The 15,366-nt window shown below is 49.6% G+C and overlaps 1 protein-coding gene across 1 annotated transcript; it reads right to left on the bottom strand.

Moving 5' to 3' along the window:
- Window positions 1-1,862: 1,862 nt before the first annotated feature.
- LOC308461945 (monocarboxylate transporter 13-like) lies at window positions 1,863-8,667 on the bottom strand (the record flags this gene model as incomplete). The annotated part of the gene is made up of 4 exons (XM_080979112.1): window positions 8,449-8,667; window positions 6,341-6,484; window positions 3,961-4,734; window positions 1,863-2,068 (listed from the first exon to the last, which is right to left on the bottom strand). Exons 1-4 carry the CDS (start codon window positions 8,642-8,644, stop codon window positions 1,863-1,865), a joined length of 1,320 nt encoding a protein of 439 aa, XP_080835238.1. The 5' UTR covers window positions 8,645-8,667.
- Window positions 8,668-15,366: the final 6,699 nt, after the last annotated feature.

Here is a 15,366-nt window from a genome sequence, read left to right as displayed (position 1 = left end):
CGGCCTATGGGACTGCCTCTCCTGGTATGCCCCACGGAGGAACTTACGGTCTTCAAACAAAAACATCCTGAAGGTCCCAGGCCACAGAGAGGTTAGGCTGGCCTCAACCAGAGACAGGGCCTTTTCGGCTGTGGCTCCAATCTGGTGGAACGCTCTGTCACAAGAGACCAGGGCCCTGTGGGACTTGACATCTTTCCGCAGGGCCTGCAAGATAGAGCTGTTCCACCAAGCCTTTGGCCAGGGCACAGCCTGACCCCCTCCTTTGGCAATCTTCACAGAACTCTAGCCCAGTGGTTGCCATCAATTTGATTTGAATTAATTTTATAATGAAATGATTTTAGAATGTTGTATTATTTTATTGTTGTTAGGCGCCCTGAGCCCGGCTTCAGCTGGGGAGGGCGGGATATAAATAAAAAAAATTATTATTATTATTATTATTATTATTATTATTATTATTATTATTATTATCAATCATACGATTGCAGAGATGGGAGCCCCCTAAGGGCCATCTAGTCCAACCCCCGGCAATGCAGGACCCAAGAAAAGCCCTGCAGGATTGTCTATCTAGCCCAACATCCTGTTCTCACAGCGGCTGGGCAGAGGCAAGCATGATTCGAACGCAGGAGCGCGCCGCCTGCCTGCCGTTTGCAGCAGCTGGTGTTCAGAAGCGTCGCTGCCAGTGAGGATGCCATAGAGACAACTCTTTCTCGCGACTTTAGACACTTGAGAGGGGTATGTTTTTAGGAATCATCTCCTCTCTATTCCTGTAAATTGTTTTAAACTGTTTCTAACATTATGTTTTGATGTTGTAGCCCAGCCACGGACCTTAGGGTAATAAAGAAATAATACGCCTTCTGCATTTATCAGAAATCAATATTTTAGTGTGATTTGTCCCCACAAAACACTTCATCACAGTTTCTTCCTATCTATTCAAAGGGCCTCTGCTGCACAATAACAAATGTAACTATGTACTGGCTCACTGGAAAAACTTCAGAAACTCATATAGACATGTGAGCTCAGCTCCTCAGCAGCCCCTCTGCCTGAGTGATAATTCCTCGCATCCTGATACCTGGGTGCCATTCCAGAAATAACAAACCCAGATGAGGACAAAAGGGTGGGATTAACTTGGCTGGGAAACAGGGAAATGTAAATATATTTTTTGTTTGGTGGAGGGCAAGGAGAACCATGGGGCAGGGTCCAGGATGCTCAGATTACTGCCACCAGACCTCCCCTTTCATGATGTAACCATGATGTAACCGTGATGTAGTTTGGGGGGGGTGTAACATGGGGATTAGCAGCTAATAAAAGTTTGGGGGCTCTTTTGTTCGGGGCTTCCATCTTGTCCCACCTGGTGGCAGGTGGGAGTCCTGTCGCGACAGTCTCCAATAAAGACCAAGCCTACTGGCTGCTGTTTTGCTCTGGTATTCCTGGCTGGTGTCCTTGTTTCTTGTCCAAAGGAGCCCTCAGATTTCTCCAATAACAGAGGCAATGGCAGCAGTTTGGCATGCGCTCTTCAAGGTCCATCTCCTCCTCCTTTGCCCACCCCTCAAATCTCACCAAACCCCCTTTCCCTACATTCCATTTACGGCATAAACCTGTGGGGATCTTTGCAACCACTTATCCGCAAAGGATGGAAAGCTGTGCCAGATTTTGAGCAAATTTCTCACATCCTGCCTTTCCCCAGACCAAAGTGACGGTTTGGCACACAAAATGGAGGCTTTGCTTGTCTTGAGGTACTGCAAAAGGCTCCCTATGGGGAGACGGTCTTCCTTGGGCTCCTTTCTCCTCGCCAGGGAGCGCCGAAAGGTCCAAAGGCACCCCGTCTCCTCTTTGCAAGCGCGATCGGCTAACCTGTCTCCGCCTCACGCTCTGTCTTGTTGGGGCAGACGCCTTAATTCGAAGGCCTGGTGGTCTGGGGGTCCTGTGAGGGTCTCTGCCTTGGTCCCCGATGGCCGGGAGCAGGAGAAGTAGTCCGGCAAGGTGAGAAGGGTCGCGCTACCCGCCAGGAGGAACGCTCCGGCCGTGAGGAAGGAGGCGGTGTAATTCCCCGTCATGTCTCTCAGCCAGCCTGGAACGTAAAAGGTGGTCTTAGCTTTTGAGCTTATTGGCATTGCCCTCTGGTAAAAGATCGTAGGAAGAGCCCTGCCTGGTCAGGCCAATGGCCCATGTAGCTGTTCTCACAGTGGGAAACCCAGCAAGCAGAATTCGAACACAAGAGCCACTCTCCCCTCATGGGGTTTTTTGCACGTGGCTTGGGAGAAAAGCAATGACAAACCTAGACAGCATCTTAAAAAGCAGAGACATCACCTTGCCGACAAAGGTCCCTATAGTTAAAGCAATGGTTTTCCCAGTAGTGATGTATGGAAGTGAGAGCTGGACCATAAAGAAGGCTGATCGCCGAAGAATGGATGCTTTTGAATTCTGGTGCTGGAGGAGACTCTGGAGAGTCCCATGGACTGCAAGAAGATCAAACCTCTCCATTCCGAAGGAAATCAGCCCTGAGTGCTCACTGGAAGGACAGATCCTGAAGCTGAGGCTCCAAGACTTTGGCCACCTCATGAGAAGAGAAGACTCCCTGGAAAAGACCCTGATGTTGGGAAAGATGGAGGGCACAAGGAGAAGGGGACGACGGAGGACGAGATGGCTGGACAGTGTTCTCAAAGGGACCAGCATGAGTTTGACCAAATTGCGGGAGGCAGTGGAAGACAGGAGTGCCTGGCATGCTCTGGTCCAGGGGGCCACGAAGAGGTGGACACGACTAAACAACAACAACAGCAATTCGGAAGCATTGCTGCCTCAAACTGTGGAGATTATCCACCCTGGCTAGGAGCCCCTGATAGCCCTCTCCACCACAAATCTGACTTCTTTTAAAGTCACCTAGATTGGTGGCTGTCACTGCCTCATGTGGGAGTTGTTGTTGTTGTTGTTGTTGTTGTTGTTGTTATTTAATACCTATGGGACCGCCTTTCCTAGTATGCCCCATGGAGGACCTTAAGGTCCACAAATGACAACACCTTGGAGGTCCCAAGTTGCAAGGTGGTTAGATTGGTCTCAGCCAGGGCCAGGGCCTTTTCAGTACTGGCCCCGACTTGGTGGAATGCTCTGTCACAAGAGACCAGGGCCCTGCGGGACTTGACATCTTTCCGCAGGGCCTGCAAGACAGAGCTGTTCCGCCTGGCCTTTGGTTTGGACTCGGTCTGAACCTTATGTTTCCCTCCCCTTATGGTCTTGATCTATGGGCTACTTTTAAAATGAGGCTGCACTTTAAATTGCATTTTAAGCTGTATTTTAAATTGTTCCCTCCCCCTTATGTTTTTACTGTAATTTTGCTGGTGTTAGCTGCCCTGAGCCTGCCTCTGGCTGGGGAGGGTGCATTTGTGTATGAATAGGGTGAGCCTGTGACCTGGATTCAGGAACTAGAGTATTAACCACCACAAAATAATGGCCAGGCTGCCCAGGTAAAGCAATCAAGGACCATTATCAGGTATCCTGGCAGGCAGGATTTCTGCTGTAGACTGCCTCCTTCTGTGATGTATGTATGATGTTTTGGGGGGTGGTCTTGGGCTACAGGGTGGGCAATTTCAAGCGTCTATATAACAGCTTGCGCACCATTGTTCAGGGTTCCTCCTCTTTCCTGCGTGTGGTGAGCGGGGGATCCTGCTGCAAAAGTTTAATAAAGATCAGGCTTACTAGCCGCTTTACTTCTCAATGTTCTCTGCTTGGCCTCTGTTATTTTCTCCTACTGATAGGGAACCCACTTAAGGACTCTTGGATACACCATAAGGGAAAAGGAGCAGGTTTTTCTTATAACATGGGTGACACACTCCATCCTCTGAATTGCCCTTCTCCGAACCTTTCCCACCCCTTTTCGGTACCCTTTTTGAGGCGAGGCAACCAGAACCGTCCGCCAAAGAGCCCTCGGAAGCCTGGGAGCAAGGGGAATAAACCGGAGCCCTTTACCTGACAGAGGGGTCCCCACCAGAGCCCCCACGCTCTCCAACATGTGCATGAGGCCGATACCCCCCAGTACCGAGTCGGCACCCACGATTTCTGCCAGGCTAGCGAACTGGAGAGGGACGAGGGCGCCGGCGAAGAACCCGTAGCAGAGGCCGAGGGACACCAGAGCAGCGAAGCCGTGCCCCAGGGGCACCAGAGCGAGCGAGACCCCCGTGAGGACAGTCCAGAGGGTCAGGTGGTGGACGAGGCGGCAGCAGACGGCGGTATCTGCCAGCCAGCCTGCCCAAATCCGGCCAAACATGTCCGCCACGGCGGCGGCGGCCATGATAAAGGCGGCTTGGTATTCGTCGCAGCCCTCTTCCCTTGCGTGGGCCACCAGGTGGGCATAGGGGACGAAGTAGCCGGCGTCAACCAGGACGAAGGCCAAGACGTAGCGCAGGAAGCGTCCCTGGCGGAGTAGCTCCAGGGCGAAGAGGGAAGCCAATGTCTGCCGCCATTTTGAATCCTGGGCCTGGAGGTCCGGCTGTCCGTCTCCCTCCATGGTCAAGGGCCTCAGAAGCGCGGCGGACACCACCAGGTTGAGGGACATGGCCGAGACCACCAGCAGCGCCCCTCGCCAGCCGTACGAGTCCGCCAGGAGCTGGAAGAGCGGGGAGAAGACCAGCGAGGAGACGCCGGCGCCCGAGACCGCCAGCCCCATGGCCAGAGCCCGGCGCTTCTGGAAATAATCGGAGACAGCGGCCGTGGAAGGGGTGAACACCAAGGCCCAGCCGAACCCTGTGGTTGGGGGGGGGGAGAGAAAAGCAGGCGGTGAGATCAGGCAGTGGATCGCAGAATCGCAGGCTTGGAAAGGGGACTCCTGCAGGTCATCTAGTCTGACCCCGGCTCGGCACTGCCGGTGCAGTGACCGGCAGTAAGTAACTGCTCTCCGGGCTGCCAGACATTGGCGGGGATTGAATCAGGTGCCTTCTGCTCTATCTCTGAGCTACAGCCAAACCCCCTGGAAATAAAGCAAGCTTGTAGTCCTCATGGATCCAGATAAATGGGTGGGTTAGATAGGGACAGGGATGGGGAACCCGCAACCAGTCTCCAGGGGTCGTTGTTGGACTCTTGACAGCTAACATTAAATAAGTTGGAGTTCTTGTTATTAAATATACCAAGAAAAAAGCACACCAAGAACTCAGGCCAATATAAATTTCAGTAGTGGGAGATTACAAACACAAACAGAGATTACAAGATTATATCCAGTTATGGATCAGAAACCAGTAAATTCTGAGCACAGGGCAGGGCAGCCATCTCTCTCTCTCTGACTACATGCATCAAAGAAGCAACATCTGCTTAGCCAAAGATGCCCTCAAGAGAGGACAAAGGGACTGTCTTCTTATGAGATAGTTTCTAGGTATATGTTAGTTTTCTAAGCTAAGTCTGCCTTCTGGGATCCTATTGTGAACAGAATGATGTGTGAGTAAACCTTTTTTTATACCTTTGTAGAAGACCGTGTCATGTCTTATCTTTTATGAGGGATTAGGGGGAAAATACCAGAACAGTTATTATAGAGGCTTTAGTGAGCCTGAGCAAATGCATCCGCTGCAAGCTTAAAAAGGGGAATGTTACTCTGCTAAACTGTGGAACTTGTTAACACAAGTTGCAAAAGGATATAACCAAACAAGATATCCTCTTCTTCACCCCTGAAAAATATATCCTCTACTGAACATTCCCACACTTCAGTTCTTCCTCTCCTCTTGCTTAGGGAATGGATGAGGGACCATTTTCCCATAGGCCTAGCACACCAATGTGAGTGTGTGTCCAAACTAACCTACGCTTCTGGGCATCCTTCTGTCTCAATAAACATCATCATCATCATCATCATCATCATCATCATCATTAATACCCTGCGCATCTGGCTGCGTTTCCCCAGCCACTCTGGGCGGCTCCCAACAGTATATTAAAAACACGATAAAACGTCAAACGTTAAAAACTGCCCTAAACAGGGCTGCCTTCAGATGTCTTCTAAAAGTCAGCTAGTTGTTTATTTCCTTGACATCTGATGGGAGGGCGTTCCACAGGGCAGGTGCCACCACCGAGAAGGCCCTCTGCCTGCTTCCCTGTAACTTCGCTTCTCAAAGTGAGGGAACTGCCAGGAGGCCCTCGGCGCTGGACCTCAGCGTCCGGGCAGAACGATGGGGGCGGAGACTCTCCTTCAGGTCTACTGGGCTAGGTATACTACTGTACAAAGGTGAGCATTTGCATCCATTGTCCTAACAACCTTTCACCCTGGCCCTGCCCATGTGGCCCTTGAAAGGCTGCCCATTTGAGAATGCGGCCCTCAATCTGGAAAAGCATCCCGCATCCCGCCCCCCACCCGGCTTAGAAGAAGGCGCACCTGAGATGAGGCCGATGCTCAGGTAAAGGTGAGAGATCTTGACGGAAAACGAAGCCAGCAGCAAACCTAGGCTAGCGAGGAGGCCTCCGGCCATCACCACTGGGCGTGCCCCGTACCGGGCGCTGAGGGCGCTCCCTATCGGGCCTGTAGGGGGCAGCACACGCATAAGCGGCAAGTTTCTCTTACAGTCGGCAGGAGTTGAGCTTGCTCGATCAATGAAAAGGAGCTGAGCTGCTGGATCAATGCAGACGTTCAGCTCCCTCTGTCGCAGGTTACATAATAATAATAATAATAATAATAATAATAATAATAATAATATCTTTATTGTCATTGCCCCCTTCGGGGACAACGAAATTACTTGACTGCTCCATAAAAACACTAATTAATCAATACAGTATAATACAGCAAGGGAGATTAGATGACTTTCAAAGTCCGGGCTTCCCATTCAGGGCCGAGATCGCTCTGGAGAAGAAGCTGTTCTTAAGACGGCTTGTTCTTGTCTTCATCGTCCTGTATCTCCGTCCCGACGGCAAGAGCTCGAAGAGACAGTGACCAGGATGCGATGGATCTTTTACTATGTCCAGTGCCTTCCTATGGCACCTTGTGGCATAAATCTGCTCTAAGGTGGAGAGTGGGCAGCCAACAATGCTCTCTGCTGCCTTAACAACCCTGCACAACCCCATCCTGTCCTGGGTAGTACAGCTTCCATACCACACACATAAGCCATAAGTGAGCACGCTCTCAATGGCACAGTGATAGAAGGCAAGCAGCAGTTTCTGCGGAAGATGGTTTTTCCTTAGTATTCTCAAAAAGTACAGTCTCTGCTGTGCCTTCTTCACAAGCTCCCTTGTGTTGACACTCCAGGACAGATCCTCTTGTAATTCAATGCCCAAAAATCTGAACGTTGTTACCCTCTCCACACAGACCCCATCAATCAAAAGTGGCTGGACATTGCTCTTCTGTCTCCTGAAGTCCACCACAAGCTCCTTTGTCTTCCTTGTATTTATGAGCAAGTTGTTAGCTCTGCACCACTCTCTCAGCCGCTCCACCTCATCTCTATAATCCGTTTCACCCTCCCTTTCAGAGATGAGCCCAATCCCACGTGATTAATGTATGGCGCTGTGGGTTAAACCACTGAGCCTAGGGCTTGCCGATAAGAAGGTCGGCGGTTCGAATCCCCGCAATGGGGTGAGCTCCCGTTGCTTGGTCCCTGCTCCTGCCCACCTAGCAGTTCGAAAGCACGTCAAAGTGCAAGTAGATAAAGAGGTACCACTCCGGCGGAAAGGTAAACGGCGTTTCCGTGCGCTGTTCTGGTTTGCCAGAAGCGGCTTAGTCATGCTGGCCACATGACCCGGAAGCTGTACGCCGGCTCCCTCGGCCCGTAAAGTGAGATGAGCACCGCAACCCCAGAGTCGTTTGCGACTGGACCTAATGGTCAGGGGTCCCCTTACCTTTACCTAGGGAGTTGAGGGTGGCCGGCCATTGCCCAGTTTTTAAAAAAATCTGCGCATTTATGTTTCACAGGGTGCGAAAGAAGGGCTTTGCACCTTTATACAATATGCACGTGTGCTTGGGCCCAGGGCCTTTTGCCTCACCATTCCCACTACTGACTCCCTGTTGCTACTCAGCTTCAAAAGAAAAAAGAAAATAAGTGTCCATGGAGTCATTGAAACAAATCTGGTAACCATAGCCTAGAATAGCGCTCGCTTTTTTTGCTGCTGCATCACGCTGCGGACTCATGTTCAGATTGTGGTCTGCTGAGACCCCTCAAAAATATTTTACGAGCACTCTGGTGCTCTGGCACTGAGCCACGACCCCTTCCCAATGGGCGCCAGAGCCCATAAACACCTTTAACAGGTTCCCCATCCCTGGTACATAAAGAGCCGTTTCCTCGCCGCACGGCATAGGCAGATGTATCCAAATTACTGTTTAACTTTTATGACGCTGGCTGTGCATCGAAAGCGACGTTGGAAATAACCCGGCTGCTTTCTGATTCCTCCCTGACTCTGGGACTGGGGTTATAAGAGCGGAGAGGAGTCGGCCGTCCCAGAGCCGGCACTCAAATCTCCACGCTGGAGAAGACCCCCGAAACCTGGAACGCCCCTTACTCGCAAATTGCAGGACGGCGACGCCAAGAGACAGGGCCCACGAGACGGTGCTAGTGGATTCCTTGAAGTGAGCCACAAACTCGACGAAGAAGACCCCGAAGGAGCGGATCACCCCAAAGACCAGGGCCGTTTGCACAAAACCTGCCAGGACTACCATCCATCCCCAGCTGCTGTCAGGATGCGTGCGAAGGGCCATGGAGTCCTCTTCCTTTGCAGAGGTGAGGGGTCTTTGAAAAGAAATGAGAGAATGGAAAGAGAGAGAGAATTAAATTGGTGGCGAGTTACTGTGCATAAGAACGGTGCCCGATTTACGTGTAAGGTAAACGAGCTCTAGCTTATGGCCCCAGTCTCTTGGGGGGCCCCCAAAAAATTAAAGGGGGGGGAACTGGATGTACATTTCCAAAATATAAGATTAAAAACAAATAAAATAAAACCTACATACAGCAAGAGTGTTTTGTGTTGTGTAGGCTCCCATTTTGTTATGTGCAAATGGCTTTAGATACCTATTAGGTCCATAAATTACCATATAGCATATAGGTAAAGGTAAAGGGACCCCTGACCGTTAGGTCCAGTCGCGGACGACTCTGGGGTTGCAGCGCTCATCTCGCTTTACTGGCTGAGGGAGCCGGCGTACAGCTTCCGGGTCATGTGGCCAGCAGGACTAAGCCGCTTCTGGCGAACCAGAGCAGCGCACGGAAACGCCGTTTACCTTCCCGCCGGAGAGGTACCTATTGATCTACTTGCACTTTGACGTGCTTTCGAATTGCTAGGTGGGCAGGAGCAGGAACCGAGCAACGGGAGCTCACCCCGTCGCAGGGATTCAAACCTCCGACTTTCCGATCGGCAAGCCCTAGGCTCTGTGGTTTAGACCACAGCGCCACCCGTGCACAATTCACAATTCAACACAAAAAAGCGACAATTTGTTGTTGACATATAAAGGGTCCCGTTACCTTCCGTAGCTTAGGGCCTCATCAAACCTAAATCCAGCTCTGTCTAAGAATAGCAGAACTTGGCCGCTGGATCCGGCATACTGTCCACCCAGATGCTTTTTGTGGAAAGCCCACCGTCAGGATTCGAACACAAAAGCAATTCTCTTGCCTCCTGCAGCTTCCAGCAACTGGGATTCAAAAGCTTGGCTTCCTCCAACCATGGAGGCAGAGCATAGCCATTCTGGGTAGTAGCCATCAAATGGCCCCCTGGATAGCTTAGTTGATTAGAGCGTGGGGCTGATGATGCCGAGGTTGCGGGTTCGATCCAGACTTCATATTCCTGTATTGCAGGGGGTTGGACTGGATGGGCCCTCTTCTAATTCTACAGTTCTACGATTCCCCTGTGGGACATGGGTGGCGCTGTGGGTTAAACCACAGAGCCTAGGGCTTGCCGATTAGATGGTCAGCGGTTCGAATCCCTGCAACGGGGTGAGCTCCTGTTGCTTGGTCCCAGTTCCTGCCCACCTAGCAGTTCGAAAGCATGTCAAAAGTGCAAGTAGATAAAGAGGTACCGCTCCGGCGGGAAGGTAAACGACGTTTCCGTGCGCTGCTCTGGTTCGCCAGAAGGGGCTTAGTCCTGCTGGCCACATGACCTGGAAGCTGTACGCCGGCTCCCTCGGCCAATAAAGCGAGATGAGCGCCGCAACCCCAGAGTCAGGCACGACTGGACCTAATGGTCAGTGGTCCCTTTACCTTTACTTTTACATGAATTCTCCTACATGAATTTGTCCAATCCTCTTTTAAAGCCTTCTAGAGCGGGGGCAGGGAGTTCCACAGATTAACTAAGCACTGCGTGAAGAAGGGCTTTATTTTGCCTTTCCTGACTCTGCCAACAGGGAGCTTCATGGGACATCCATGAGTTCCAGCATTAGGAGAGATGGATAATTCCCCCCTCCCCTTCTATCCACTTTCATAATGCCATGTATTGTTTTATAACCTTCCATCACTTCTTACTCACCTTTTCTCTAGGGGAAATCATTTTAATTTATTGCAATTATTCTTTGCATTTATATTCCACCCTTTTTTTTTTACTCCAAGGAGGGGCTCAAATGCCTGGCTCTCCCTTCCTCGCTTAATCCCTGTGAGTTTGATTAGGCAGAGAAGCAGCGCTCGACCTGAAATGTCACTCAGTCAGTTTCATGGGCATAGTGGGGATTCGAACCCCGGGTCTCCCAGGCCCTAGTCCAGGGGTAGGCAACCTAAGGCCCATGGGCCACAAGCGGCCCACGGGAGTCGTTTAACCGGCCCTGAACCAAGCCGCCTGCTCAGTGAGTCCCCGCGCGCTGCGCTAAAGTGGTGCAGCGCAGCACAGGGACTCACTTCCGCAGCGCTGGAAATTGCGCCTGTGCAGACGCAGATGTTGGAAATCGCGGCTGTGATCCGGCCCACAGAGGGATCTCCACTGGAGTGAACCGGCCCAGGCGCGGTAAACCTTGCCGACCCCTGTCTGATGCTCTAACCACTGCACGATACTGCCTCTCATTGTAGAACAGCTAATAAAGTAGAATGACGTGTCCAACATAGATCTGTTGATAATGCACTTCTGTTGCTGTAGTAGCCTTGCAGAAAAGAACCACAAATGCACACTCCCCACCACCGGAAAAGCACAGAAATCAAACTTATACGCCTGATAAAATTAACCACGCAGCTGATCTCTCCAGGGCTCCAGCTGTACTTCTTCCCCTGCTCCTAGGACTTGCCGATCAGAAGGTCGGCGGTTCAAATCCCCGCAATGACGGGGTGAGCTCCCGTTGCTCGGTCCCTGCTCCTGCCCACCTAGCAGTTCGAAAGCACGTCAAAGTGCAAGTAGATAAAGAGGTACCACTCCGGCGGGAAGGTCAACGGCGTTTCCGTGCACTGCTCTGGTTCGCCAGAAGCGGCTTAGTCCTGCTGGCCACATGACCCGGAAGCTGTACGCCGGCTCCCTCGGCCAGTAAAGCGAGATGAGCGCCGCAACCCCAGAGCCGTCCGCGACTGGACCTAATGGTCAGGGGTCCCTTTACCTTTACTCACCCTTCCACCAGAAGTCGTTGTCCCGGCCAGCACAGCCGCAGGAGATGAAATTCTGGACTGGAGTTTTTCTGTCCTCACCCTTCCAAGAAATCCGGGGCTTTCGAGCATTTGGCGGAGAATCTGGGCCTCACCCCAGAGGCACCGTCTCGGCCAGGACAAAGTCTCCTCTGCCTGTGTCCTTAAATCATCTTCACTCCTCACCCAATAGACTTCTTCATTTGTGCAACTCTGTTTTTCCAGACACCAGGATCGATGAGGTTGCCTACGTCCGCGCGCTGGGATCTGAGTGATTTGAGTGTATGGACTTGGGCTGCATCCAATTCCAGGACTCGGACCTGCTTGGAAGCGTTTTCCTTTGAGGCTTGGGAGCCCGAGGAATTTGTGGGGTTTTTTTAGTCAATCTTTATTGAGTTAAAACGAACACATCCATGCAGTATTTGGCATTACAAGCTTACAACATAAGAAAGAAAGAAAAGGAAAATGCAAGATAAGGACAATGTATAAAAATCAAGGAAAAGAGAAGTGGAAAAAAAACATACGTGATTATGGAATTCCTCAACATTAAGCATTTTGTTAATGCAATGATTATTCACACAATTAGAAATAAAAAGTGCTGCAAACATTTAAAACGACTTCCAAGTATTCTCATTGTATTTTATTTGTTATATACATTATACCACACAGTTACCTGTTTCTTGTGATTTTTTATTATACCTCAGTTGCCTTTTATGAAATTCAAGGATCAGTCCAATTCTGCCAGGAGATTTCTGTTTACACCATAGTTTTTTAAGTCTTCTTTATATATTCTCCATTCCTTATAGACTCTCTGTTTTGTCAGACCTCTAACTCTTCCTGCCATCTTTACCCGAGGATTTTGGGTGGGCGATACGTACGGGCCGTAAGTTGCCCGGCAACAAGGGAGCGACATCTGCAATCGGCATCGGCTTAGAGCAGCCCGCCAGATATGTTGGACTACAACTCCCATCGTCCAGAGTCAGCTTAGCCAATTGTCGTGGATGATGGGAGTTGTAGTCTGACAACATCCAGAAACCCCAGGCTGAAAACCACTGGCTTCGAGAAATCATTGCCCTCCAGAAATTACGGACTACAACTCCTGACATTCTGAGTTAGCTAAGACAATTGCTTTTAAGGAAAGGGCTGGCACTGTTTTTATTTTAATGATCTCTGTGTTTCAATAGATCACACAATTTGCTGCTTTGCAGGGGGTTGGACTAGATGACCTATGGGTTCCTTCAAACTCTACAATTCTATGATAGTTTCTATTAATGTTTAATAATTGATTTTTAATTATCGCTTCCCTCCCCCTCTGTTTCTGTTTTAGCTGTAAGCCACCTTGAGGCAGGAGAAAAAGCAGGATATAAATATAAATATAAATATAAATATAAATATAAATATAAATAATATAAATATAAATATTATAATAATAATAGTTCAATGACGTCTAGGGACTCAAGAATGAAGAGCATTGACTTACAGCAGCCTTTGTCAACCTGGTGCTCGCCAGACTATAACTCCCATCATCCATGACGGATGTGCTGGCTGGGGATGGTGGGAATTGTAGTATCTGTAGTATAGTGTGTTTTAAAATGGGGTTTTAGAGTTTTTAGGGGGTTTTGAATGTTTTATGTAGTTTTGTAGTAGTTTTATGTAGTTTTTATGTAGTTTTATGTAGTTTTTATGTAGTTTTATGTAGTTTTGTGGTAGTTTTATGTAGTTTTTATGTAGTTTTATGTAGTTTTCAATTTCATTGTTCCGTAAGGGACAATGGCAATAAAGATATCGTATCGTATCGTAGTCCAAAACATCCAGCGGGCACCAGGTTGGCAAAGGCTGTCTATTTTGCAACGAGAAAACTATCCCTCGGGGCTTTAACAAACCATAGCCTGCTCAGATCAAAATTACAAGCCACCGTCTGGTTCAAAAGCAGCTAAATCGAAATCACGAGTTCATTCCTAACTCTAAATTAACTTCGGTTGCATTTATAAGGATAAATCAAAACCATTTTCTCCTCCCTGGCAGGGCGAGTTAGTTAAATTCATCGCCAAATGCCAACATAGGGAGCCTAATAGATAATGTCGAAACCGTTTGTTGATAGCAGGGCTCCTGTAATGGTGACAGGTTTATTAGCGATTTAATAACCAAAGAATGGAGCCTGCAGGCAGTGAATATCTTGCATTTATTGATCTTGTGTAATTCTTGGAAGCTCTTTGGTGAAAAAGAAAGGTGTTTTAAAAACAACAACCCACTTTAAATACTGTAATATTATTTGATGTACACATTAGACACAGTGGCTTAAAGAGTCCCTGGCAGATGGTTATAGTGTTATAAAGACTAGGACTAGCCGCCTGAGAAACAGTCTTTATCCAAATGTGATTTGGGTTTTAAACGCAGTGTGAGGTAGTCTCTGTGGGGGTATATTGCATTTAATTATGGGGTATCAGAGTTTTTAGTGGGTTAACCAGGCTGGGATAGCAGGCTTGTTGGTTTTTGAATGCCTGACGTAGATTCTTTCAATTTCGTTGTTCTGTATGGGACAATGACAATAAAGATTATCGTGTCGTATCGTCATCTAACCTCTGTTTAAAATCCTCCAGAAAAGGAGAGGCCTCCACCTTCCAGGGTCATAAAGTAAAGGTAAAGGGACCCCTGACCATTAGGTCCAGTCGCGGACGACTCTGGGGTTGTGGCGCTCATCTCGCTTTACTGGCCGAGGGAGCCGGCGTACAGCTTCTGGGTCATGTGGCCAGGATGACTAAGCCGCTTCTGGCGAACCAGAGCAGTGCACGGAAACACCGTTTACCTTCCCGCCAGAGTGGTACCTATTGATCTACTTGCACTTTGAAGTGCTTTCGAACTGCTAGGTTGGCAGGAGCAGGGACCGAGCAACGGGAGCTCACCCCGTCATTGCGGGGATTCGAACCGCCGACCTTCTGATCGGCAAGTCCTAGGCTCTGTGGTTTAACCCACAGTGCCACCTGCGTCCTAGAATCATAGAAACTGTAGTTTGAAGGGAACCCTGAGGGTCATCTAGATCAAACCCCCTTCGATGCAGGGGTCACAGCGAAAGCATCCCTGACAGATGGCTGTCCAACCTCTGCTTAAAAACCTCCCCTCTTGTGGGGAGTCTGTTCCACCGTCAAACAGCTCCTACCATCAGAAAGTTCTTCCTAATGTTAAGTCAGATTGGCCTTTCTTGCAATTTGAGTCCGTTGGTTTGGATCCTGCATCCCAGAGCAGGAGAAAACAAGCTTGCTCCATCTTCCTCGCGACAGCCCTTTGGGTATTTTTTTAGATGGCTGTCTTCACGAATGGATGGCAGCTGCAGGAATTTTTCCTGTCAGAGTGGTGCATGCTCTGGTTATCTCCCGCCTGGACTACTGCAATGCGCTCTACGTGGGGCTCCCTTTGAAGGTGACCCGGAAACTACAACTAATCCAGAATGCGGCAGCCAGACTGGTGACTGGGAGTGGCCGCCGAGACCACATAAGGACCTACATTGGCTCCCAGTACGTTTCCGAGCACAATTCAAAGTGTTGGTGCTGACCTTGAAAGCCCTAAATAGCCTCAAAGGCCCAGTACACCTGAAGGAGCGTCTCCACCCCCATCGTTCTGCCCGGACACTGAGGTCCAGCTCCGAGGGCCTTCTGGCGGTTCCTTCACTGCGAGAAGCCAAGTTACAGGGAACCAGGCAGAGGGCCTTCTCAGTAGTGGCATCCGCCCTGTGGAACGCCCTCCCACAAGATGTCAAAGAGAAAAACAACTAAATAATAAATTGTTGTTGTTGTTGTTTCCAGGAGAGGGGGAAGTGAATAAAACACTGAAAAGATGGAGCAGCCCCATTTCTCAGCAGAAAAAACCCCCCTGAAAATAGTACCTGCAGATTTTGCCTTATTTC

Source organism: Podarcis pityusensis (assembly GCF_964106645.2).
Source record: "Podarcis pityusensis genome assembly, chromosome: 13".
NCBI lineage: Eukaryota > Metazoa > Chordata > Lepidosauria > Squamata > Lacertidae > Podarcis > Podarcis pityusensis.
The sequence above is the reverse complement of the archived record's forward strand: the minus strand, read 5'-3'. Positions and strand labels throughout refer to the sequence as shown.